General features: G+C 40.8%; 1 protein-coding gene across 1 annotated transcript in view; it reads left to right on the forward strand.

Annotated features, from left to right (window-relative positions):
• Positions 1–27746, forward strand: part of lamb2 (laminin, beta 2 (laminin S)) — a 55446-nt gene that overhangs the window by 24533 nt on the left and 3167 nt on the right. Inside the window, exons 6-34 of the mRNA XM_062427303.1 lie at positions 58–246; positions 1790–1853; positions 5724–5926; positions 6063–6183; positions 6316–6504; positions 7937–8116; positions 8496–8608; positions 9767–9846; positions 10863–10998; positions 11310–11468; positions 11561–11688; positions 11769–11901; positions 11996–12188; positions 13267–13410; positions 13839–14070; positions 15393–15553; positions 19753–19977; positions 20105–20322; positions 20428–20524; positions 21887–22068; positions 22205–22395; positions 22599–22783; positions 23361–23602; positions 24196–24399; positions 24982–25126; positions 25213–25420; positions 25626–25767; positions 26869–27045; positions 27133–27292. Coding sequence (XP_062283287.1) covers positions 58–246; positions 1790–1853; positions 5724–5926; positions 6063–6183; positions 6316–6504; positions 7937–8116; positions 8496–8608; positions 9767–9846; positions 10863–10998; positions 11310–11468; positions 11561–11688; positions 11769–11901; positions 11996–12188; positions 13267–13410; positions 13839–14070; positions 15393–15553; positions 19753–19977; positions 20105–20322; positions 20428–20524; positions 21887–22068; positions 22205–22395; positions 22599–22783; positions 23361–23602; positions 24196–24399; positions 24982–25126; positions 25213–25420; positions 25626–25767; positions 26869–27045; positions 27133–27292 — 4801 coding nt within the window. The remainder of the gene's footprint in view (positions 1–57; positions 247–1789; positions 1854–5723; positions 5927–6062; positions 6184–6315; positions 6505–7936; positions 8117–8495; positions 8609–9766; positions 9847–10862; positions 10999–11309; positions 11469–11560; positions 11689–11768; positions 11902–11995; positions 12189–13266; positions 13411–13838; positions 14071–15392; positions 15554–19752; positions 19978–20104; positions 20323–20427; positions 20525–21886; positions 22069–22204; positions 22396–22598; positions 22784–23360; positions 23603–24195; positions 24400–24981; positions 25127–25212; positions 25421–25625; positions 25768–26868; positions 27046–27132; positions 27293–27746) is intronic.

Genomic DNA, 27746 nt, shown 5'->3' on the forward strand with positions numbered 1-27746 from the left:
AATTAATTTTGCAAGCAAATACGTTCCAGGATTTTTGTCTTCAACATTCTTTTGCAGACATTCCGTCCAGCGGCCATGCTGATTGAGCGGTCGGCGGATTTCGGTCGTACCTGGCAGATCTACCGCTACTTCTCCCACGACTGTGCTAGTACCTTTCCAGGAGTATCCCTGGGTCCTTTACGAAACAGTAACGACGTCATCTGTGAGTCACGCTATTCTGACATCGAACCATCCACAGAGGGAGAGGTGAGTGATTGATTACAGGAAAAACCTAAAATGACATATTGATGGTTGTGGCCACATGTATACCACTATATACTTACAGCAGACCTCAAGGAATAGTTCCACATTTTGGGTAATATGGTTATTCGCTTTATTCCCAAGAGCTAGATGACAGGATCAAAACCACTCTCATGTCTTACGCTGCGTTCCATTTACCTCAGAAGATGGAAGTCGGAGCTGGGAAGACTGAACGTAGGAGGAAATACTAGCCTGGCTCTGTCTGAATCTTTTTAAAAATCTGTTGCTTTTTTAGTTCCGTTTTAAATAGAATGAGATGTAACGTGTTGATTAGTAAAATGTAGAGGTGTTGGACAGAGCCAGGCTAGCTGTTTCTAAGCTAAGATAATCGCCTGCAGGCAGTGGCTTCATTTTTAGCGTAAAAACACAAAAGTGGTATCTATCTTCTTGTCTAAGGCGAGGTAAGAAAGCAAAAAGGCTAATTTCCCTAAAATGTGAAACCATTCCTTTTAAGATGAAGGGCGTTTTGATACCTTCCTTGTTTAGTTGGGTTGTATCGAACCCTGGAGGGTTTACTCCTTTGGTTTGGCTCGTTTGGGCAGGTTTGAACATAGCAATCGCACTCAGGTGTGGACCAAAACAACTGGACTGAGACCTTGTTGAAGAGGTAAAGTCTCAGTCCAGTTACAAACTCTGATAGAGTTTGTTTGTGGTGTCAATTTGATCGGACTTAGATCCAACCCAACTGCAGGAAGCATTGAGTGTGTCTTGGATTAAACCAGCTCCTGTAGCCAACCTGTTATTGGATAGCTACCCCGGAAGAAAAACAAACCCTCCTTTCTCCGCCCGCCAACCCCATGAGATTTATGTCCAATGAAGAGAGAGAGAGGGAGACACAGCTCCCACATGGCTTGTGTTGACACAATTTGATCCGCTTGAAATTTTGCCATGTCAAAACCAAACCTAAACAAAGAGCAAATGCAACCGAGGCGAATGGACTATAGGTGTGAAAATGCCTTAAGATTAAGATTTCTTTATTGTGTGAGTTGCTATTTTGTTGCATTTTCCTCATTACTCAAATACATTGAAATGAAACCGATACTATGTATTTGACCCATCCCATAAACACACACTGAGCCGGTGCCAGCCACAGTGCTGTGCCAGGGGATCAACTCCAGTTCTATTTGCCAGTGCCTTGGTCAGAGGTACTGACAGGAGTATTAACCCAAACATACAAGTATTTTATTAAAGCCTTGACTTAAGTAGCATTGTATTGTCGACTTCCAAACAATCTTTATCCTAACAATTAAACAGATCTTGCACTTGAAAGCAATGTGTGTCAAAAAAGACCCTTGCCGAATCCCACTACACCAACCGAAAGGACAAAGAACCTTTTAAATAATAATAGAAAAGCACAACCAAGATTTTCCACAATCTGTGGTGCACCAGCTGACCTCATATGTTGGTATTGATGTCATTATTATTTCACGGCTCTGATAGTTAAAATATGTAATGAGTGTGTATAATATGTATGTATGTCTTGGCCTAGATCATCTACAGAGTCTTGGATCCAGCCATCTGGATTGAGGATCCATACAGCCCGAGCATCCAGAGTAGGTCATGCTTGTGTTTTTAACAGCAGATTGATGGTGTATGACACTGCTTCACTGCCAGATGATGTAAAATGCTCATGATGGATAAAAATAATACCTTGTTTAGGATAATGAATGATTTTTCTTTGTAGTATAGAATACTAATTTCTGCCTGTAGGGAATTTATAAACTGTATAAAAGCTGGAGTTCTACAGCACATTGAAGTCTGGGGGCCTGTTATAATTATAAGACAAATAAATCATGAAATACTAACGCTTATGATACTCATGACCCATAGCCACATTTGTCACCATTAATCAGCTTCTAGCAGACACAATTAGCTCTTTTCATCCAGCTGTGACACATTACCGACTGTAACAGCCTTTCTCCCTGGGGTGTGAAACATGGCCCCGCTGTGTGGAAGACATGAAGAGATGTGAAAAGCAGCTGTTTCTCTCCCACACAGCCTCGCTGTCCCGGCCCTCGTGTTTGGACTGGCAGAACATGAGAGCTTTTCCCAGAAACCCGAGCTCGATGTGTAACGCAACAGCAAAGGGTTGTCTTGTCCCGTTGTTAAATATCTCACTATAACTGACCCACGTGAAGACCCCCTGACCCCCTCACAGCTGAACAATCCATATATCTTGAATGACCGTTGGTATGACATCCAATCAACATTCAAGTGGTTCTTTTTGGGCAGCCTTTTCATGCTTTTCTGCATCACTTTTACAATTTACAATTTACTGGTTGTAAGAGTGAGAAATGTCAATTTTTTTGCCCTGAGTTTAACCTTGCAGGCTAACCTAATATCTTGCCTTCTTTTATTGACCTTAACCCTTATCACAGCCCTGATAACCTTTACAATCTGTAGCCTGAATCATTTGACTGATAATAAAGAGAGGAAGCGTGACAAAAAGTTCTAAAGCATTATTTCTACTGACTGATATTTTTTAATGAGGTAGCATTTCAAATGAAAACCAGCTTTCTACAACTAGTTACCGACCAGATACAGTATACCTGGCAGTAGAACTTCATTAAAGGAATGGTCATGGCTGGATTAGTTCCCCCAGGGGCCCCTGGACACTAAAACTAGTTGATCATTTTCCCCACACAATCGTCGATACAACCTAACTTTTATTGTCTTCCTAATAGATAATGCTGCTTCATATTTTGTTTTGGTCATACTAGGTTTTTGGCAGTGATGAAAACTATCAACATCAAAAGTGTACTTTTTTCTCTCTCATCATTGAAGGGCCCCTTTCTGCTCAAAGGCTCCTGGGCGCTTTCCCAGATTGCCCATATGGTAAATCCGGCCATGGGAAAAGTTTGACATTTTGGAAGATGTGCTTACTTGCAGAGAGTCAGATAGGAACATCAACATGACAAAGAGTGGCATCAATTTTCTCATCTAATTTACCAAATGTTGAAGTGCTTTTTTATCACATTATCAAATATGTCAGGAATTAGGAAATTAAAACCACAAATATATTTGTGTTATATTAACAAAGTGTCTTGTGCAAAAACCTTTCATGATTATGAATATCAAAAGAACATCAATGAATGTCTTTGTTAAATAAATACTGAGACAAAGTTTCCCTTTCTAGTCTTATCTGAAATGTATCCTGTGAAATTTTCTAACACCTAGAAATGTACTTTTGACTGTCCTATAATACGTTTTTATCATAGTTGTATGGCTACTTGCTATTAAAATAGCTTATGTAACAGCTCTCTAAGACACCACCTCTCTCTCTCAGCTGCCTTCAGTCAAACCTGGAAATACATATACTGTATCAGTCTCAGGTTCAGCCCTCGGCCTCGCTGAAAGCTGCTGTTTGGCTGCTGCACAGTCGCTGCCGGCTGAGTCGAAGCACTGTTCTCCTTGTCTTGTGTTACGGCGTGAGGAGAAACAGACAGTGTCTCAGTGTGGCCGAGCTGCGGGGATTAGCTCTCGTCTGTCAGAGAGGGATTCTATTACTGCAGATAAACTCAAAGCTGGGAAGGGGTCAGAAGTTTTAGAAGTAAAATATATCCCACCATAAAACATTTCAACCATCTTATTGTAACACCGCAAACTGGACAGCGAACGCCTCCGGCAGGGTTATAATGACGGGAAGGTTGAAGCTTTTAAATGCTTATCATGACCGAGGTATTTTCCCTTTTTTTCCGGAGGAGAGCAGTTTGTAAAGAGGACTTAAGACAAGTCTGCAGCTTAAGACAAGCTTAAGACAAGCTGCAGCTGTTATGTCTCTATGTTCATATTCATTATAATTATAATCACCCTGTTGATGATGATGGCGATACCAACTATACAAAAATTACATCATTTTCTGCCTCATTTACTTAACACTACATTCAAAGTGTAGACTTATTTTAGTATACCACAACCAGAGAGCTATTGCTTTTTAATGACCTACTATTAGTCACTGTGTGTGTGTGTGTGTGTGTGTGTGTGTGTGTGTGTGTGTGTGTGTGTGTGTGTGTGTGTGTGTGTGTGTGTGTTTGTGTGTGTGTGTGTGTGTGTGTGTGTGGTAATGGATACTGGTGAACAGCTGAACTGTAGCAGCAGAGGATGTTCTGTTCCAGCAGAATGACAGGGTGAAAACACAAACTCCCTGGAAATACAGTATCCCCCCCCCCCTAGTGTGCGCTCTCTTCAGTTAGTTTAATAGGATAAAGAGGATAAAGAGGCAAGATGTGGGAAGAAACATTTCAACACCACATTTTTTCCCCCCACTTTCCTCCTTAATGCACTTGAAGGTGACACATTACATTTTGACAGTGGCTCGCTTTGTCAGAGGAAATCAGGGTAAAATGGAAACGTTCAAGATGTGAGTGTTCTGACAAATTCAAACTTCTTCACATCCGACCTGTAGGATAACACTTCTAGATTAAGACATATTTAGAAAAAGGAACACAGGGTTTAGATAGATGAACAGTCACGTCAGTTTCAAAAATGTGGAGTTGCAGGTTTCTGTTAGCTTTCCTAATGGTGTGGCTCCAGTGATGGCAATGTAAACAACACTGACTCAAACTGAAATGTCTTAAAGGATAAGTGCACAATTTTCAAGAGGGAATTATTTACTTAAAATACTCTAACTGTGGCAGATATCCACTTTTTTTGACTAACTCAGAAAGCTGAAGCCTCATATAAGCTTCAGATGAACACGAACTGTGCATTTAGTTCCTCATAACTTCTATTGTAAGTGCACTTGAAAGGAATCTTCTACTGGCCAGTATAAACAGGAGGAATGATGACAGCCAGAAATCCTCTTTCAGTGTCCATATGAACACCTGACTGTCATTTTTAGACTGACCTGATAATGTACACATGGGCATTTGAGTCTTCAATCTGTAAAAAAAAAAAAAGTCCTATTCTTTAATCTTGTGGCTATATGCCCACTGGTCTGATGAGTATAGATGTGTTGTATTTCAATCATGTAAATAAACTTTTATTCCCATAAAGACAATTAAAGATTTCACTATTTATTTGCACGTATTTTATAGATATGGTGAAATAGCTTACAAGGTGGAAATCATTTCACATGACTTTGGGATTTAAACTGATTTCTCTTCTACTGAGACCATCCCAGGTCATTAACTGTTGCTCACCCATGATGCTTTGCCACACACTCAGCTCTGTCACGCTCCACCGGCCCTGACTCTTGCTGAGGGGAAAAGAGCTTGTAGTACACTCATGTATGTTTGTCTTTAGGGAAGGTTTTTTTTATGGGTTAGTTTTTTACCTTATTTGTTTTAAACCATATTTTAAAGCCATTTCAACCCTCATATCACACTGAACTAAACTCCAGTGTCCACATGTAAAGAAGCCTTACATGACTGCATACCTGCATCCTGTTCCTCTCTTAATTATCCGTGTCTTCTGTCCAACAGACCAGCTAAAGATCACCAACTTGAGGGTAAACTTCACCAAACTTCACACACTGGGAGACAACCTGCTAGACCCCAGACCTGAAATCAAAGAAAAGTATTACTACGCCATCTACGAGCTCGTCGTACGCGGAAACTGCTTCTGCTACGGCCACGCCTCCGAGTGCGCCCCTATAGACGGCATCAGGGATGATATAGAAGGAATGGTGAGTGATGAAGGTTCAGTCACAGTATAAACCTTTAATTAGCAGTTTTTTTAAAACGTCCTCCTGTAATTTCCTCTCAGAATTTCAAAGGCGGTGATTCTCAGTTTTTTATAAATTGCCATAACTCTTCTTCAAGGTTCACGGCAGGTGCGTGTGTAACCACAACACCAAGGGTTTGAACTGCGAGCAATGCGCGGACTTCCACAACGACCTGCCCTGGAGGCCGGCCGAGGGACGCAACTCCAACGCCTGCAAGAGTGAGTACAGAGGAGGAAGCACAGAAGAAAAGATCAAATACACAACTATTTTTATAATTGTTTCCCTAAATAAAACCGTGGCCCGCAGTATAAAGCGTTTCTAATTAGTTTGAAATGAATGTGTTTCTCTAGAGTGTAACTGTAACAGCCACTCAAACCAGTGCCACTTCGACATGGCGGTGTATTTGGCCACGGGAAACGTCAGCGGAGGAGTGTGTGACGAATGTCAGCACAACACCATGGGACGCAACTGTGAGATGTGCAAACCTTTCTACTACAAAGACCCCATCAAGGATATCAGGGACCCACGAGTCTGCATAGGTGAGTGTGATGAGTTTCATATCAGCAGTGGTGAGGAGAAGCACAGTACGTTTACTCTGTTACATGAACTTGAATATTGGTAGTTAGATTGTCTTGCTCTGTGTTATCCTGCAGGTCAGCTGATCTGCAGCATAATATAATGCGAGGCATGCGTAGGAATACAGAAGTTCTAAGGTTGACTAAATGTAGTGCCAAAAGAAAACGCTGTCTGACCAACAGCAGTACATTGCTTAGCTTCAAAATCTGAACTATACCAACAATATGCACTTCACATATGTGTTTAATACATTCATGTAATAAGGTTAGTGGTTTCAAAAGATGCATTTTTTGAAAATAAGGGAAAAAGAGAAAAAATAACTGAAAATTACTGACAAGGATGTACATTATAATATATAATAAATTGCATCTAATGAAGTAACTCACTATTTGATTCGTTTTTTTCCTCCTCTCTTTTATGAGTACTTTTACTTCTACTTGAGTCAGTATAATTATGAAGTAGCAATACTTTTACTTGAGTAAAGTTTTTGTTCACTCTATCCATCATTCGATATCCAAGTATATAATTTGCATTTTCTGGAGAAAATGAATCTGCTGCCAGCTGCTGCTACTGCATGATTGATAGAGTTTCATATCATGATTTACATTTTATATCCCATAATTCTTAAAATGCTTGAAGTGTAGCACAGCTGGTGAGAATATGCAAAACATTTTGGAGAATTATACAGTATTATACAAGAAGAGATTAGCGAGATTTGAATAAGCTCAGTGTTATTAATCTAAAGGTACATGTGCTGTTGTTACCATCTGTACAGCAGGTGAAATCAATCATCACATTTTACACATTTGCTGTGTGTTCATATGCGCTCATGTTACTCCAGTTTGATGCAGATTCATGTTGAAGTTTAAAAGTTGTGTCAGTGTTTGTGTCTGATACCACATCTACTAGCTTATAGGCAAACAATTGGGGAAAATGGCATTGAAATGAAAAATAAACTGATGGCTGATTCATATTCTGTTTACCAAGATGGGTGAAAATTAAATGAAACATGTAGGAGAATATGCAAAAAGTTCAAATTAATGTGTCCCATACTGAGAGATCATTACTGATCACAGAAATCCACTGAATTGTCTTTTCAAGTTATTAGCAACAACACAGTTATAGTTATAAAAGTTATTATTGGTCACATGATGGCGCCATTGGTGACCTGTGTTTTGAAGAATACTGTGCGTGTGTGTGTGTGTGTGTGTGTGTGTGTGTGTGTGTGTGTGTGTGTCTGTGTGTGTGTGTGTGTGTGTGTGTGTGTGTGTGTGTGTGTGTAAAAAAACGAATGTTGAGCGTTTGTGAACTTGTGTGAATGTGCAACGTTTCATTTTTTAATATCTACAACTTTCTCATGCACTAAAACCTCATGTGTGCTGTCTGTCCCTGCAGCTTGTGACTGCGACCCAGACGGCTCTCAGAACGGAGGGTTGTGCGACAGCCACACCGACCCTTCCCTCGGCATGATGGGAGGTCAGTGCCGCTGCAAGGCCAACGTGGAGGGGCCTCGCTGCGACAAGTGTAGGACCGGTTTCTTCGGCCTGAGTGCTGACAACCCTCAGGGCTGCCAACGTGAGTACAGTCTCTGGTAGAACTCACACAAACACTGAAATGTTATAAAGGCAGAGGTTGTTGTGTTTAGTCGCCTACTAGCAAGGATGTAGGTTTTTCAGCCCTGAAAGTCAACAATTCTTCTTCTCTGTCTGCATAAAAAACTACACCAAGAAGACAGGGCAGACTTAATATTGCCTGAGAGGCAAAAGACAGGGCAAAAATACACCATTGACTAGCAACTGCTCCTGAAGCTGACTTGTTGTGAGCACACAGTTATACAAAAGGTGACTAGGATGAGATAATTAACATTTAGACCAGCTCCTCTCCTCTAATCTTGATTTCAGTAACTGACTTTCTCATTTTGCCCTCTTCTCTCTTCCCCCCACCCTCACCCCAGCCTGCCGGTGTGACCATCGGGGAACAGTGTCAGGTAGCTCCCAGTGTGACCCCGTCAGTGGAGACTGCTTCTGCAAGCGTCTTGTCACTGGACGCAGCTGTGACCAGTGTCTGGTAAGATGATGGCACAAAGAGATTTTATGGTTTAAAAGCTAAATCTCATGTATTCACATTATATCTTTCATCTTCTTTTCGTCTTTTAGTCTCTGTCTGTGCTTGACACTGAACATGACACAATCAAATATAAATACAAGCACTGCATCTGACTTCTAAATAAGTGCTGCTTGTTACCATCACTGTCTGTTTCTTTCTTCTATTTCTCTCTCGCCCTCCCTGCCCAGCAGCCTGAGATACTAAGTTGTGATCAGCTTCCTGTTCTAATTCAACCTCTTGTCCCAAACCCACTCAGCCAGGAATAGTATAGGCAGGAATGTGAGCTCCTGCCTGGGCTCTGTGTCTAAATTTAGCCCAGGGATTTGAGGCTCGTCTGGTCGGTGTGGGTTACAGCAGGCCTAAAATGGTCAGGCCTGGACCGGGTCCGAAAGTGGATCCTGTCGTCCGATAAGCCCCTGTGAAGCCCCATATTAAAAATAATTAGTGTAATATAACAGTGGAAAAATCATTATGAGTTATTGTGGTGAGTCTGTGTTTGATTTAGTAATATTATATCCAAGAATCTGCCTCACTGAAGAAGTAAAAGTTGATGACGTCACTGCTTTACTGTTTCTTTTATTGGCTTTCCAAATAGCGATCAAGTGTTAGAAAACAAACAATCACAGACCAGTATCACTGTAGAAGGTATTTACCACAAACTAAAACAGCATAAAAGTGACCAAATTCTTATATAACTCTAATTGGGAAACCACAAAAGTCATAATTTAAGATCAATTCAAAGTCCAAATACATCAGCCAAAAAATGTATTAGAGTTCAAAAAGTAAAATTGCTGACTGTAAAAAAATCACGTGTTCACACTGTCAAGTCAGCTGTTTTTAGAGGAGAAGAAAATCTCACAATGTCAATTGAAAGGAATGGGGCAGTAATGATATGCCCCACAGCTATGAATGTTGTTTTATTGGATTAGAGAGCTGGATACTGTATGTATGACTCACACTCAGTCATGACAGTTAAAACTGCAGTGGAAGTTCCCCCTCTCAGGCAGTCTACAATAGCACAGAGACTGATGCATCATGTCTGTCTGGAGCATACTGTTGCTTCTGTTTCTGTCTGTCTGTCAATCAACCTGTCCTCTGCCTGTCCTTGTGTGTTTCTAGACAGAACACTGGGCCCTGAGCCACGACCTGAACGGCTGCAGAAGCTGCGAGTGTGATATCGGAGGAGCCCTGGAAAACCAGTGAGTGATGATGTAGCTTCAACCCAGGGGCCCATTACACCGAATTTGTAACACGCAAAGCTCCAACTTGTAAAATTAGATCTTTCATCTTCGTTTTGGCACTGTGACCTAATCAAAAGAAACATCATACTACACTTGGAACCCATGCATGAGTGTAAAAGAGGACTGTAGGACTTGCAAATGTATCTGCAGTGAGTGAGTGATTATTATTTGTGAAGCAGCACACTGATAACATTTGTGATAATAGTGCTCGCCAATCCCTTTTGTGAAACAGTCCTCTGAATGAAAAGTCATCAAATCATGCGTGAAGACCACTTTCAACACGCCTCCGCTCTGGGAGCTTTGGTACATCACTTGTGATTTTCTTGTGACTCATTTTTCTTTTAATTTTCCAAGGAAAGCTATTTGCCTGCAACCACACAATCACGGCCACCACAAACAATAAAAACAATTCCCATAACCATCCCATAGGTCCTCACCAATGTACATCAACCCAGTGTTGCCATGCTAACGAATAGCCACCACTTTAGCCCAGATTAATATCTCAACAACTGGTGTTCCCTTAACTTTGCGTTAGCTTTTTTTGTTAGCTCAATTTTTTAATGAATCCTTTATTTCATGACATAATACCTTAAAAAGTAACAACACTCTGAATGATCTAACGTTAGCATGCGAACAGGCTGAACTAAGAAGGTGAACATAGTGAACATTACATCTGACTCAAAGCCCAGCTGAGCCTATAAGTACAACCTCACAGAGCTGCTTGTGGGTCTGTACTCTCTCAGTGTTGTCATAAGACAGTAATGATTTTAGTCACAGTAAACAGTCATTTGGAGATTTTAGACTTCAATCTTTGATTTACAGTAGAAAGGGCTTTGCTGTATAAATTGAAATAGTAATTGTTTACATCACTGATCAAAGGCTAGACGCCCTGAATTTGCCGCTAGGCTCTATAATATAAACTGTAGTGAAGCAGTGAAGTAACAAAACTATTTATGTCTTCTTCTTCTCCGTAGCTGCTCCATGGAGAGCGGCCAGTGTCGCTGCCGCAGTCACATGACAGGACGCCAGTGTACGCAGGTGGAGTCTGGATATTTCTTCATGGCTATGGACTACTTCCTGTATGAGGCTGAGTTGGCCAAAATGGGACAGGTGAGCCAACGCATATTCTACATGGACCCACTTTTGTACTGACTCACAAAACTGCAGTTGTGACTCGGCCTGTCACAATAATTACATGATTGTATTATGCTATTATATTATCATTATATCAGTGGCTTAAAATGATCTTCAAATCACAATTATATCATGTATCGCGATAATTTCTGAAACAATATATCGTCCAACAAAAGTAGTTATCGTGACAGGCCTAGTTGTGACATTTGGTGCCATTTATCAGTTTTAATAGGAAATATATAAAAACATGCCTGAATCAGTACCTGACTATATCTACATATCCTCAGGGTTCTATGTTGGAATACAGGGAGCACCAGCCAGGTCGTCCAGCAACATGGACCGGCATTGGGTTCGCCCGTATACCTGAGGGTGGCACCCTGGAGTTCCACATCGACAACATTCCCTACTCCATGGAATATGACCTGCTTATCCGCTACGAGACACAGGTGTTTGTGCATTTATGATCTCATCTATCACAGTATCATAATCCCATGTTTCATAATCTGCATATTAACCATACAACAATGATTCTATCCAGATGCCCCGGGACTGGGAGGAGGTGCGAATCACAGTGATCCGCCCCGGTCCGATTCCTACCAGCAGCCCCTGTGGAAACACCATCCCAGACGACGACAGACTCATTGTCTCCATGCCGGCCGGAGCCAGGTTTGTGGCGCCGAACTCATGCAAACTCACACACACACTAAAGGACTGAATGTAAACTGTGTGCTGACTGTTTGCTCCAGGTTTGTGATCCCTCCTCAGCCTGTGTGTTTGGAGAGAGGTGTGACTTACACCCTCCGCTTTGAGTTCACCCGATACCAGGACGCCAACAGCATCCTGAATGGAGCGGCCAACGCTCTCGTCCTCGTGGACTCTGTGAGATGACTTCTTTATTTCCGATCCTCTAAAATAAGCATCTGACTCATAAATAAACGGACATATTTCATACATCCCTGTTCTGCCCTTCCAGATCGCCTTGATGCCCCGCCACTTCTCCATGGAGATGTTCAACGCAGGGGATCTGGCCTCCAACAACAGGAAGCAGACCTATGAGCGGTATCGCTGCCACGAGGGACCAAAGAGCGTGACTCGCCCTCTGATGAGTGACACCTGTGCTAAGCTAATGACCAGCATGTCGGCCATCATCAACGACGGGGCCCTGGGTGAGTGCAATTGAAACACTTCTGCCTTGTTTGAATGACATTGACTATGAAGTAGGCTGCAGGGTGATGTAACTCTGTGGAGGAAACATAGCTTCATCATTTGGATCAATGCAATTAACATTATTATGATTCTGAAATGAGGAATTTCTAGAGAGTTCTTCTGATTTGTTTCAACTTACTGTTCACTTGGCCCCATTGATTGGTTCATTGATTCTTTTCTCCTCTTTCTCCTTTTCCTCAAGACATGCACAATAGTGCAAAAATGTATTTAAAAGTTGATCTGAAGCTAATATGAAGCTTCAGTCGTCCAAATGAGTCAAATCAAGTCTTCTATGTTTCAACGTTACAGTCTTTTTAGTGCCAAAGTCTTTTTGTTACTATACTTCCACCACAGCTCAACAGGGAAACACTAAGATGCTAAAAAGACTGTAAATGTGTCAGATATCACTTGATATGACTAACTCAGACTGCTGAAGCCTCATATTAGCTTCACATCTACTTTTAAATGACTGTGTGGATACACTGGGGATTATGTCCTCCATCACTTCCGTTGAAAGCACATTTGAAGCAGATCTTTTAATAGTCAGTATGAACAGGAGGATGATTACAGTGAGGAAAACCTCTTTCACTGTTCATATGGACACCTGGCTGCTGTTTTAAGACAAGACGTGAACAATTGTGAACCTGTCCTTTAAAGTTATGTGGGCTTCTAGAAGAAAAAGAGAAATATTTCTTCTTTTAATGTTAGTAGGATCTACAGTGTGACTTTGGCAGCTCATATCTTATTAATTCTGGATCTCAGTTAATGGCTACCATGAGAGACACCCAATTAGAGAATTAAGACACTGTTCCCACAAATATGTCCAGAAACAGTTTTATCGTCTTTTGAAATATTAAAAACTAGGCACATTAACTACTACTTTTCAATTTTTCTCACACAGGAAGTGGAGAGAACTGAGATTTTAGCCATTAGGCTAATTGTTCATCTTGTTCCCAGACTTATGATCCATGTTAACGTGCAGGATGTTCTCATTAGGTTTCAGTGACTCAATGTCTGTTCTTCTCTGTCCTCCTCCAGCTTGTAATTGCGACCCTCAGGGGTCCGTCAGCTCCATGTGTGATGTCCGCGGGGGCCAGTGTCGCTGCAGGCCAAACGTGATTGGTCTACGTTGTGACCAGTGTGCTCCGGGAACTTATGGCTTTGGACCATCAGGCTGCATAGGTGAGAAAATCAAAAGAAATGATGGATCTAGACATGTTTAAGGAGGGTTATGGACTATATTCATTACTAATTACATGTTCCATCTGTTTACACCCCTAACCTGGTTGTCTTTTTACACCTTATGTTTCAAATTTCATTGCATTGTTATAACAGCTTATAAAGCAGCATTACTGTAAAATGTAACCTTTGAATATCATCTCTTATATTATTACAACTGAAAGAGATATACATTTGTGGAATATGCTTATTTTACTCTACTGTGCATCTTTAGTGCAGTGCCACTGATTAGTCCTATATTATGCTGCTGGCGCCCTCTAGTGTCTCTGAAAATCCAAAGCCGCTTTACTCAAACTATTTATTCCCTATTTGATTCCTTCTCCTCTCCTCTTCCTACTCCCTTTCTTATTCTTTTTCCTCTCTCCGTCCAGCCTGCGGTTGCAGTCTGGAAGGTTCTGTGACTCGGCTCTGTGACAAGTTCACCGGTCACTGTCAGTGCCGCCCCGGAGCTTTCGGTCAGCACTGCGACAGATGTCAGGCGGGTCACTGGGGCTTCCCCAGCTGCCGACCCTGCCAGTGTAACGGTCACGCTGACGAGTGCGACCAGAGGAACGGAGCCTGCATCGGCTGCAGGGACAACACCGGAGGAGACAAGTGTGACAGGTGATGGATAAAATATCATATACTGACATGAGTATAAAGAGAAAGATTTAAAGGCTTTGGAGGGTAAAAGGTTTGTTGTGTTGCTGGAATGGGACAAATTATAATAGACGCAGTAGCACAAAGCCACTACTGTTAATGATATAGGAGTCATTCAGTGAGCTTCATGGGAAATTAGAATGACAAGTACTCTAATAAGATGCATCAAGGCTCCAAATGTAACCAAGCCTGGTCTTGCCTTTACAGTCAGACTGAAAGTCTTTAGAGAGAGAGGGGATTTGGAGTATGTGGTTATAGTAATAGTACACCGTCACTGCCAATATTTAGGAAACATTATAAAACAGACACAGGATTATTTTTTTCAGAACATTCAGAGAAAACAACAAATTAACTCCATCATTTAATCCACATGGCTCAGATGTGTTTAGTGTACAGTATAAAGTAGCTTCCTCTGCACAGCACTGCACTTTGTTTACAGTGGCCTCTCCTCTAAGGGGACGAGGAAATCTTTTCAAAACCCCAGAGAGGCCCTCAGTGAGGCTTATACATAATGATTGGTTAGGGTTAATATGATTTAATATGATTCTTCTCTCATCACGTTTTAGTTGTTTATCTTTTAATGATATTATAAATTTTTGTAAACTGTGTTATCTACTCTCAAGATCTTTATTTTTTATGTCACCAAGATTTCTTGAGCATAAATGCTTGACGTTGATGGGTTTTTTTTAGGTTTTTTTTGTATTTTCGGGGCATTTGAATGCCTTAATCAGAGAGACCACAGTAGAAATATAATAGGAAAGTGAAAACAACATGGCTCACCTGCCAGATGCAAACCCAGGTCATTACGGTTCATGGTTGCCGTCTTAACCCCTTGTACACCTGCTTTTTTTGTGTCTAAAATACAGTGCATCGCATCAGCACCTGTAAACTAGGACACAGTCTGCCCCATTGTGACTCTTTATGTGTTTGGTTAAAGTCTGTGTAAAGCAACAATATCTCTTGAGTTTGACATACCACAGAAAAGTGTGTTATTACACTGTTGGTGTGTCTGCTGAAAGGCGAGGAAACCACGCCCCTCTCAAGTATCAACTGTCAATCAAATATCACCACGACCACATGACAAATGGATGCTTCATCCAGCAGCTTTCTTCTGCCAGCTCAGCCCTATATGATTGAGCCACATGTTTTTAGTAATGATTTTTTAACTGTATGTTTGAACATGAAAACCAACAGAGATTATAATTTTGTGATGTTCTTGTTGTTTATTGCTTACATTCAAGCTGTGTTGCGTCACCTTTAACTCTGTAAACTTTATCTTTCTGTAGATGTGGCAATGGTTACTATGGTAACCCAGTTTTGGGCATAGGTCAGTGTCGTCCGTGCCCCTGTCCGGACGGGCCCAACAGCGGGCGCCACTTTGCCGCATCTTGTTACCAAGACAACCGTAACCGTCAAATCATCTGCAACTGTAACCAGGGTTACACAGGTGAGCTTATGATCATTACATCATGCTCTGTCCCTATATTTCTTCTTCTGTCCCGCCAATTCTTGCTCTCTGCTTTCTTGCTTTCTTTTTCTCCTGCTTCTCTTCATCCTCTGCAAGTGATATCTGATCAGATCATAGGTATGGTCAGATACGTCTCTGCAGTCACAGTAGACATTCATTCTTCAGGATTCAGGATTCATGAATTTTCTATAGAACCTATGCCATTTTTAACATCTGTTAAACCTGCAGCATCATGGTGCTGCTCTTCATCATATGAATTGTTTCAGCCATAAAACATAACTTCAAAACCTTTTTTGATCCAAAAACATAAATGTCATTTTGGTGTGTTTATTTAGAGGGCACATTCACCACAATGGATCTCTGTTAGTTTAATGAATGAAGAGAACCAGAATAGAGCACTTTGTCAACATGTATATTGGTAAAGTCTTGTTTTTAGGAGACTGGAGTTTTATCAAAGGAAAATCTGATCTAACAGTATATAGAGCCTTATTGATTGAGATGAACCTATAAACATGCATAAAGAACTGTGGCACACCTTAAGCCCCCAACCAAAATTTGGAGGCTTCATCCTCTATGGACTCATAAACTTTCACAACAAACTTAATAGGTATCTAGCGTGGCTGATTTTAGCTAGTGATGGTAACTACTGGATGAATTGTCATTATTTCATCACATTCATGTTACCCTCAGGATGAATTGTAATAATTTTTCATCAAGTTTAAATTTCCTATTCACCAAGATGTTTGTTCCGAACCAAACACCTGCAAAACTCACGACAATCCCAGCAATCTGTACTTTGTGGTTAGTGCTCATTAGCTAATGTTAACATGCTAAAACTAAAATGGGGAACATGGTAAACATTATACCTGCTTAACATTAGCATGTTAGCATTGTTATTATGAACATGTTAGCATTCAGCTAACGTGGCTGTAGACTATGTCCCAATTCCATACTTCATACTATTTCCAAGCATGTTTTGAGTATGTATTGTGTTCACACGGTAAAAGCAACATAATTAAGTATACTCAGAAGTGTCAGAATGCATACTGAAAACCATTGAGTTTTGAGTGTGCTGTTGATGGATACTGTTCTCTCTCAGTGCAATGCACAGATGAATTAAAGAAGCTGTTCATAACTGGGAAAAATAGAATAAACTGTGAATAGTAGTGAAACAGACACAAAAACATAACTATTAAAAGTCCATTTAGAAGTCATAATTTGATTTGATTTAACGTCAATGGTCTATATAATGTATAATTTTGCTTTTTATAAAACAGTTAAGTGCATTGATTGCATTATAACTTCAAAAACAGTATATTATAAAGATATAAAGGTTAGTATATGGGCCATTCTACCAAAATGGTACAAACTACAGTCCCACAACCAAAAAAACAAATGATATGGTGTATGTAAGTCTTAGATGTTAACTAACATAAGTGAAGCAAAGTGTTCTAACAAGTTGCACTCTGAAAAAATGTGATTCCTCCAGCTGACACACTGAGTCAGTCACCAACAGTATTTTTAAGCTTCAGATCAGGTCTAAAAGTTAAATAATAAAACTCCAATCTTCTACCTTGCATAACAAGGTGACAACACTGTTTCCTGATGGGCTCTGGTAATAGTAACTTGTGTCATTTCCTCCCTCCCTTGTACTACTCTACTGGCACAGGGATTGTTAAACGCTCCGGGGCGACCATATTTAAGCGTGAGTAATGATGGTTGACCCCCGTGCTTCTCCTCCACCATTTCCCACCTACCCTACCCTCCACTCTGGCTGACTTCACTCTGACACTTGAGACTTGGCAAAAAAAAACAAAAAAAACATCATATCCATTTTAGGGCCAGACCGATACTGGATTTTTGGGCCGATGCGATACACATACTGTATTAGGAAGCAAAAAAACATCCGATATCAATATATTGGAATAAAAAAACACATTTATATATTAAACTTGTATTCAGATAAAGGATCAAATATACAGAAAATGCCGTTTATATAACTTTAAAAATTTAAAAACAATATCGGACAACATATTCAGCGATACTGGTATATTTATAATAGGTTGATATCAGCCGTTAATATCGGCTGACCGATAAATCGGTCTGGCTCTAATCCATTTAAATGCTTTCCTAATTTGCCCTAAAATCAAGTGACCACAAGACGTTGTGAGGCTCAACGTAACATAACAAGGGTTAAATCATTTTAAAATTTGAACCATTTCTGTGTAAATGTTCCCTATTCAAGGACCTGACCCAGAAGCATCATTTATTATTGAGAAATTGTGTCTAAAATGATGTAGTAAGCATTTCTGTCCCACACTTGCACCAAGGTAAAGGTAAAAAGGGAGAAAATGATGAGAAAGGTTTGTATGCAGGTGTTGCTTGACTCTGAGTCTGGTCAGTTTCTGTCTCCTCTGCTTGGAGTAGGTTTAATGGCCCATCTGAATGAATGATTTTGGAAGGTGGTTGGACTGTTCTTTCCCAAAGAGAGAAAGATTCCATACAGCTATAATAAGTGCACAAACATCACTTTTAAACTTTAAAGTAAACAGGGAAGTACAGGAAGACAGAGGTAGTTGACTCTAAAAATGTAAGACTATATTTACTTTCCACACAAATGTCCCTCCTTTTATTCACTGCCACTCCTGCTTGTTACTTCCCCTCTCTCTTTATCCCTCCCCTCCATCTAACTTTCTCTTTTTTTTCTATTTCTTTCATCTAATCCTTCCTGCACTTGAACTTTTACTCTATCAGTGCAGCCCTACCCACCCTCTCATTCCTTCTTTCTCTAATTTCCTTCTGCGCTCCTTCCTGCCGGACACAAATATGCCAGGTATTTCTTCTTTTGAATGGAACATAAAGGAGAGCCAATTAGAGGAAAAAAAGCCTAACGAGTGGCTCGCTGGGAAAAGGCTGCAGTGGCCCCCCTGACTGTTATTGTTACTGTGTTGTACTTCTGCAGTGTGGACAGATTGTAGAGCAGAAAGAATGATTTGGTAAAAATGTTGCACGCATTGTAAATCATCTCATTAGATGCTACTCAGCCAATCAAATTTGTGCATTCCCACAAGCATTGTAACTCAGTCAGCGAGTGAGATACACACAGTAGCACACACAAGGGAGAGGCAAGATGACAGACTGCAGTCGGCGAAATAAGCGAGTCAGAAAAAAAGTAATTTCATGGAATTCTCTAAAAAGATAAAAGTCGACAGAGCTTTTGATCAAGAATGGAAGGACTCTCCCATGTTCTTTCCCCCCCAAGCAGTTCAAAACCAGTATGTCTCATATGTTCCGAGACTGTGACCATTGTGAAACACCACTACGAGACACTCAAATCCAAACAGAAAGGCACAGAAAATAAACAATCGTAGAGCCCAATACAATCAACTGACTTTATTTTAAGAATCTAATTTTTTTCTAAAGCTCTCTATTATGTATTTTATGTTTTAAAGGCAAAAAAAACATTTATTTACCATTAGAGCAATTATTATTTATGACATCTGTGTATAATAGAATTTTAGTTTCTTTCTTACTGGTGTGTCAACTCGTTCACATCAATAGTACACATGTTTCTATTGGTTGAATTAACGAAACTGGAGGCTGGGCAGTCGGGCCCGTTCCAAACAGGCACATTTTGAATGAGCACTGTGCTAGTTTTATATAATTAGAAGTGTTGAATAAGTTTATCCATTCAAAGGAACACTTTTGGAGAGCTACGGGTGGTGTTGATGTAGCTCATCTGACAGGTTTCGAGAGTACGTCAGCCTTAAAGTTTGGGAATCACTGGTTACTTATATGTATAATCCACTATGGGTGTGATGACACTTAACACCTAATCACAGCTGGTTAACCAAACCCCACTGAGTGATGATTAACAAAACTGATAAGTGTTAAACATGTTTGTTTCAATGGACCTGTCCACTGAAAACAGTTTAACCTTGGTCTGGGTAAAATCTGGTGACCGTTTATACATGAATAGGGTTCTCATTACATTATAAAACAGAGATTAGATGTTGATGCTACTGATGTTATGCTACAACACCCTAAAAACAGCTTTGGATATTCTTACGGGCACTTCATGCACACTTGGCAGAACCATTAGTCGTCAATTATGGTATATTCTCCTTCCTTTCTCATTGTAACTTATCCTTTCCTACTTGCTTTTTCTCTCAATTCAGGTGCCAGATGTGAGGAATGTGCCCCCGGTTACTATGGCAACCCCTCTCAGCAGGGAGGGCGCTGCCAGCCGTGCCAGTGCAACAACAACATAGACATGTCAGACATGGACGCTTGCGACAGACAGAAGGGAGAGTGCAGGAAATGCCTCTACAACAGCGAAGGCCCCAACTGTGGCATCTGTAAGAGCGGCTATTTCGGGGACGCATCCCGACGCAACTGCAGGAGTGAGTAACGTGTTCATCGAGAAAGCATTTTATTATATGTTAATGTGCTTCTTACAGATCCAACTACGCACGGGATTTCAATACCATGCTGACAATGTGCTTCTTTTTTGCCCATGTCCCCCATCAGAATGTATATGTAACTTCCTGGGCACTGAACGCAGTCAGTGTATGGAACGTGAGGAGTGTGTGTGCCAGCGAGCCTCAGGCCAGTGCCAGTGTCTACCTAATGTTATAGGTCTGACATGCGACCATTGCGCTCCCAACCACTGGAACCTGGCCAGTGGAAAGGGTTGTGAAACGTGCGCCTGTGACCCCAACAACTCTGTCACCTCCTCATGTAACGAGGTAAGGGAACCGAAGTCATTGTACTCAAAGTGGAAAAAATGTTCTCATACTCACTGACACTAATTGATGTGCCATATTTCTATTGTTCCACTTTCTGTCATGCAGTTTACAGGTCAGTGTCAGTGTCGGGATGGATTTGGAGGGAAGACCTGCACAGACTGCCAGGAGAACTACTGGGGAGACCCCAGCACACAGTGCAGAGGTTAGAAACATGAAGATATAATGCAAGCTCTTAGGAAACAGTCTAGTAGCTGTTATGAACACCAGAGGCACCACAAAAAAAACTCCAGCTGCTCAGTACATCTCTGAACTGTGCAAAAATCATTAAAGACATAAAGAAGAATTGTTAATGAACACATTGAGTTCAGCAGGTGCTCCTAATGACATTTAGCTAACACCAGAGCCAGGTTACCAACCAGGTAACGCAGCTTATGTTCAATGTTCCACAACTGGTTTGTGGTTATTAATACACAATTAAGAGCTAATTAGAAGTTCACAGACACTATGACACACATGTCCTTTCTCTTCATAAAGACCAGACTAGAAATATGTCTGACTTTATTGCGTCATTCTTGACATTTTGTCTGTGTGTGCAATAATATTTTCTCTTAATTTCAACTAAAAACGTCAAACAAAGTTGGGGTGCCACTTTAAATTGCTTTAGCTACTGTTATAAGAGCTTGTATGCTACGACTTTAGCGCACAGTATGTGGGGATGTATAACTTTACTTGCACTGGTTGGTGTTTATGAAGCAAGTTAGGTAGCTAGCTAAAAAGCCTGTTGCTAAGTGTGTTTGGCTAGCTAGCGACGCAGTTCTTTCATTTGCTCTAGTGGAGCAGAGCTGGTGGGATTTACACTCATGGAGCATTTTATTAGGAACAATATTTGCAATCTGATGCAACCTAACACAACAGCTCTGCCATAACTTCTACTGCTGTACTGGAGTGCATTATATTAAAAGTGTTCCTAATATATTATCCATACGCACATGAGGTGCTGTGTTAATGTTAAGAACAGTTGCACTTACACAAAAAACACTCTACACCCTCAATACTAAATATAAAGAAGACAAAAACTGAAAATGTATGAATGAGCTGCTAAATTGAATTGCATTAGATTGCACAGGTGGTGTATGTGTGGGTTTATAGCCAACATTAGGTGGATATGTCCGCTTAAAAAAAAGAAGAAAAAAAAATCAAATTTAAGCCCCAGAAATACAGATGAGACTCCATGGCAACGCCTGTGGTCCAGTGCTGACTGTAGTAATTATATGATATATTAATGACTACTTTAAGAGGGAAATATTCTACACCAGAAAAAACACCAGGCGAAACTTTCAAAGCAGTTTTGTACTTCCATTCATGTGCCTTTCAAAGTGTTATAATATTATCTTTTTCAGAGTAACACAGTTATTTTGAAAATAAATACATTTTTGAAATTATTCATTGCATTCAAGATGTTTAATGTATCATATATACTAGAATTTAGGCTTGTGCAAAAATAATGCATTAACTATAGGTTCTGTCATATCATATTAACTGTTCTCCTCTTCTCTCCTCCCAGCTTGTGACTGTGACTGGCGTGGCATTGAGACCTCTCAGTGCAACCGGGTGACGGGCCACTGTGTTTGCCAGCAGGGGGTGTCAGGTGTCCGCTGTGACCAGTGTGCCAGAGGCTTTTCTGGCCAGTTCCCCAACTGCCAGCCCTGTCACCAGTGCTTTGGGGACTGGGATCGCATAGTGCAGGTGCAGTTTCATGTAGAGGAGGAGGTCTGATCCTCAATCTGCAGAAAACCAAATGTGAAATATTCAATATTCTGATTGGCAAAGAGTCAACCGTAAGCCTTCTGTTCACAATACATATCATCTGTCTCATCGCCAGGACCTGGCAGTGCGTACTAAGTCTCTGGCTGAGCGTGCCCATGAGATTCAGACCACTGGGCTTACTGGGGCCTATGAGAAGGCCTTCAGGGACCTGGAGGAGAAACTGGCACAAGCTCGGGACATTGTCAACGCACGCAATGCCACTGTTGCAGCCGTTGCTACTCTGATGGAGCTTATTGAAGATCTTAGGTACTATTACATCCCACTGCTTTTAACGTTGTTTGAATAAAAAAAATCTCGCTGACTATTTCAGTAGTATCAAGTCAATGGCACTTGAGGAAACTGTAACTTCATCCCCGTTGCAGATTTACTCAATTTATCCATGAAAGTACATTTTTATTCACAACAGAATTACAATTTGCATCCCCTGCAACAAACTTCTTGTCCCGTAGAACACAGATTGGTGACACCACTGACACATTGAACCGACTTGAAGGAGACCTGACCATCGTCCAAGACAGCAACTCTGAGGCGAGCAAGGAGCTCAGCGCTCTGGAGAGAGAGGCCAAAGAACTAAACCTCACTTCAGACCAGCTACATCGGCAACTGGATATCCTAAAAAACTCCAACTTCCTAGGTGAGACAAAGTGTTGTCTTTAACCATCTGCATTATTTAATATTTCACCCCCTTACATATTCTGCTCCATTTAAACTTCACACAAAGCATCATTATTCCTAATCCTCTTTCCCTGATTCAAAAAGGTAGTCCTTAAAGATCCCCTCCAGACATGTATTAAGATATGTAAGAATACTCAGTTTGAAAGTGGTGGTTTAAAAACAAAAAGTATAATTACCACATTAAAATCCTTAAAATGGCATATACTCCTTCTCCCTCATTAAAAAGTTCAGGATCTATGAATATGCAAAAATACTTTATCTCAGAAGTTTAACTGTTGGACACTGGGGCTTAAACTGGAGGCTTCCAAGCTGGTTGTGATGTCACAAATCATGCTCGTAGGCTCCGCCCCTTTACAATGAGACTGTTAATGCACCAATACACCATTCTACACAGTGAAGCTTAAACATTCAACTGCAGGAACAAGAAGAAACGCATATTGATTTAACAATCCCCAAATTTACTCCAAACAACACTTTAATCTAACTGACAACGGGTTTAGTGAAAATTTGCTTTTCTTCCTCCCTTTTTCCTGCAGGTGCGTACGACAGCATCCGCAGCTCCTACAACAGGTCTCGTGATGCGGAGCGGCGAGCCAATGAATCAACCACCACCAGGCCCAGCACAGTCAGCCAATCCGCAGACACCCGCCGCCGCACCGAGCGCCTCATCACCGCCAAGAAAGACGACTTCAACCGGAAAAATGCGGCTAACAAGCGCGCGCTGGTAGATCTCAACACCAGATCACAGGGCCTGGATGTGAAGAAGATCAATGAGAAGGTTTGATCTCGTTCTTCATAGAACTCTGATAAAGTTTCCATGCATGTGTACAGTTTTATAAAGGCAGAGAGATAATTAACTAATCATTTAATACAATTATGTATGGTCTATAGATTCAAAAATTTGGAGTAACTTTTGCTGTAGTCTTCCCAACTTTTAAGAGACTCACCAAATCCTGGTTTCATGTGTATTTTATTGTACTGTGTAGAATGTTTTACTTTGCTTACCCTCTTTTTATCCTGTGCTGTATTGTATTTGATTTACCTATTTTTTTTACTCTTTTTACTATTTGAATCTCTTACTTTCACAAAAGCCCTTCTAAGAAAAGGTGTTGCAAATTAGCATTCACTATAAACACTTTGATACTTGGACAGTTGTTTCAGCCTATCTATGTATATTGTATCTGGACCCAAATGGAAATGGAAAAATAGCTTCAGCTGGCTGGTTGCTTGTCACTCTATAACAATTTCACATGCTGTCTTTACCAAAATGATATTTTTCATGGGATGTTTATTTTATATATTGGAGTGAAGTGTTTCAGTCATACACATACACACTTTAATTATGATAATTTTGTGCACATGTCCCATCAGGTTTGCGGTGCTCCAGGCGATGCTCCCTGCGGGGAGAGTCCGTGCGGGGGTGCAGGTTGCCGGGATGATGACGGTAACCGTCATTGTGGAGGTCTGAACTGTAACGGTGCCGTGGCAGCTGCTGACAACGCCCTGGAGAGAGCCAAACATGCAGACAAGGAGCTGAACAAAGCGATGGTAGAGGTGGAGGGACTCTTTACCAAGGTGTGAAAACACATGAGGAGATACTATACTTTTGGACTTCAAATATATCACATATACTGTGTCTGGTACATTTTTCTAGAGCTACCTCCTTGCACCAATATGAAACAGTCATACAGGGAGAAAATCATTGTAGAGGTGGCTGGAAGAAAGCTTTTTGTCCACTTCTCATTAGAGCAGAATGGAATGCAGCAAGACTCTAGGGCTGAATCTCATTTGCAAGTGTTTTATGTTCCCTCCTGACTCTACAAAGCAATTCTTTATGGAGTGTTTTTTAATTACATTTTTGTCAGAGTTGAACTTGTTATGATGTTACATACACGACCATATTATAATGTAGTTTAACACTAATTCAAATCCATCGTTGTTCACTGTAATTCACCTGAAAAACTAGACTACAGACTACATCATAGACCAAACCTCTCAGAATGGAGACGTTACACTCTTGAAATTACCCTGCCTGTGTGTTTGGAATGGGCAATGCAGCTGCATTGTGGGACACATAGACACATTAAGACTAGACTAAATATAGGCAATAGCTTGGGTAAATAATGTCCTTTATAAACATTTCTGCCTTTCACTCAGGTGGCAGAGGCTAAGACCAAGGCAGAGGAGGCCAAAGGTAAAGCTCAGGCAGCTCTGGACAAAGCCACAGCCACCAAGAACAAAGTGGAGCGCTCCAACAATGACCTGAGAGACCTCATCAAACAGATCAGAGAATTCCTCACTCGTAAGTCTGACACCTACATTATATTTACAACTTCACGAAGAACAACCCTTTTTCTAACCCCGACACTTTTCATGTCTCTCTATCAGAGGAGGGCGCAGACCCCGACAGTATTGAGGCAGTAGCCAACCACGTGCTGGAGCTCTCCATCCCTGCTTCACCTCTCCAGATCCGACATCTTGCTGATGAAATCAAAGAGCGGGTTAGCAGCCTTTCCAGTGTGGATGCCATCTTGGCGAAGACGCAGGATGATGTCCGCAAGGCAGAACAGCTGCTGCTGGATGCCAAGAGGGCAAGGTAGTTGGAATAGAGTCAGGCGTAAAGCAGATGCATTGGCAGCTGTAAATGGCACACATTCAACACGGCAGAGATACAGGAGATGAGATAATGGAACCTTCCCTCCTTCTACCTAAAATATACTCTCAATCGTTTGTAGTCAATTTTATGCTGATGTGTCCTCTGTTAAACAATGTCCTATCAATAACACTATATTCTTGTTAAGGCATCGTTCTGAGGGGGTGAAGACCACAGCAGAGACAGTGAAACAGGCCTTGGTGGATGCTAAGACGGCTCAGACGTCAGCAGAGAAGGCCATAAAAAGAGCCAGAAATGACATACGGGAGACTGAGGACCGGCTGGTACAGGTAACCAAAAAAGAAGCCAACAAACATGAGGCAAAATAGAGGTTAACTGAGCAATAGAATAACATTTATTTATATTTGTAGGCTATAAGTTGGTTTTCCAGCCAAAAGAACACTGTTTTAAGTGGTGATATACGTGTTACCCATTCACTAGATGTATGTGATGGATGTCTAGGTTATTATCTGTTGTGAAAATGTGACTTTAGTTGTTATAAGCAGTATTTTTTTTAAATATTTGCAATGGATACAATGATGTATATCCTAAAGAAGATGCTTGTAGTGATGAACCCATAGAGAATGATTGCTTAACTCTACATCTCTATGGCGCATTTTAGCATCTTTCAGTTCTTTTTCTTTTATTTGCATTATGACCCTTACATTACTGTTTTAGTTCACTCATACATGCTTTCAACAGCATCATTTTCAGACACAGCTGTGAGCTCAGTCAAAAGCTGTGATAAAGCCACTATACACTAGCAAGAAAGCACCAAACAGCAGACTGAAACAGTAAGCAATTAGCTAGTAAAATGTAGCATTTAGCAGCTAAAGAGAAAGATTCTTCCTTTAAAGAATTGGTAAAAAAAAACTAAAACATAGCTAAAAGAAGAGTCAGCGTTGGACTTACATTCACCAAACAGCCAGAAACATGACTCTGGATTAATGTTAATGTTGCCCTTGTTGTATAAATTAGCAACTGTTCGCAAATGTATTCGCAATATCGATTTTAGAAGGCAATTATACGTCAATGTTGTGTTTACAGCTTCCACTGATCCCAAGTGTCCAAAAAATTGGTTAATGGAGAGTTTGAAGGATTTCTGGTACCAAATGGCTCAAATAATTTTTCATACAACAACATATTGTAACAAAGGGTAGACAGGCTAGTGCTAGAACTGTATTGATTCTTCTAAAATATGTTGAAAATTGTTAATGTGTATTCAAATCACATGCATACAAGTTGGTCATTACATGAACATCCAGGACAACATTTTAAAGATCACACCCCTGAATAATAACATGGTACTTATATCCAACAAAAGCAAACTTTGTGAGATGATATTATTTCAGAAGGATTAGAATTCACTTGCTTGTACATGCCTTACTCAGATTGAGTCAGAGACATCAAACAGTGAGAAGGACCTAAATGAGGCCATGGACCGTCTGGGCACACTGGGACGGGAGATCAATGCCCTGAAGACCAAGCGTGCAAACAACAGCATGGCAGCAGCCAGAGCCGAAGAGACAGCCACCATGGCACGAGACAAGGCAAAGGAAGCCAAGCAGGTATGTCTGTGTGTCTCTGAATGAGCGTGCCTCATAAAAAGCATACTCAACTATCTGCAATAAACTCTCCCCCATCTTTATTCTCAGATACTAGACGGCCAACTGACAGATAAATACCATGAGGTGCAACAGCGGGTCGACACCAAGGCCAAAGCTGTACAGGACGCCAAGAAGAAGGCCGAGAGCCTCAGAGATGAAGCAAAGGAACTACTAAGAGATGCCCAGAACAAGCTGCAGAGACTAGCAGGTGCTTATCCATGTCTATATATTTATGTGTGAATGAAGTGATAGAAGGGGGTTTATGTGGTTGAAGTAAGAACACTATTGGTTTTTAATTAAGAAACAATTCCTGCAACATGGATAGTGAAAGAAGAGCAGCTACTAATTGAATATTGAAGCTATAGTTTCAAGTCTAGACTCAAACTGTATTAGTATGGTGCCTTTCATGCAGATTAGCATATTTCAAAGTACTTTACAGGTGACTAACAAGCAATTTGAGACTAATCCACATGAAAAATGGATATAATAGTGAATTGATAAGACACTACAAAGTAAAATGAATAAATGGCAGTAAAACATTTAATCAGAAGTATAAACATCGCTCCACTTCAATTGTTTATTCATGCATTGCATTACATTGTATACATACTGGGTTGAGCAGGTTGCCTCATTATCTAAATTACATAATAGTCATTAAACAT

Source organism: Scomber scombrus, chromosome 10 (assembly GCF_963691925.1).
Source record: "Scomber scombrus chromosome 10, fScoSco1.1, whole genome shotgun sequence".
NCBI lineage: Eukaryota > Metazoa > Chordata > Actinopteri > Scombriformes > Scombridae > Scomber > Scomber scombrus.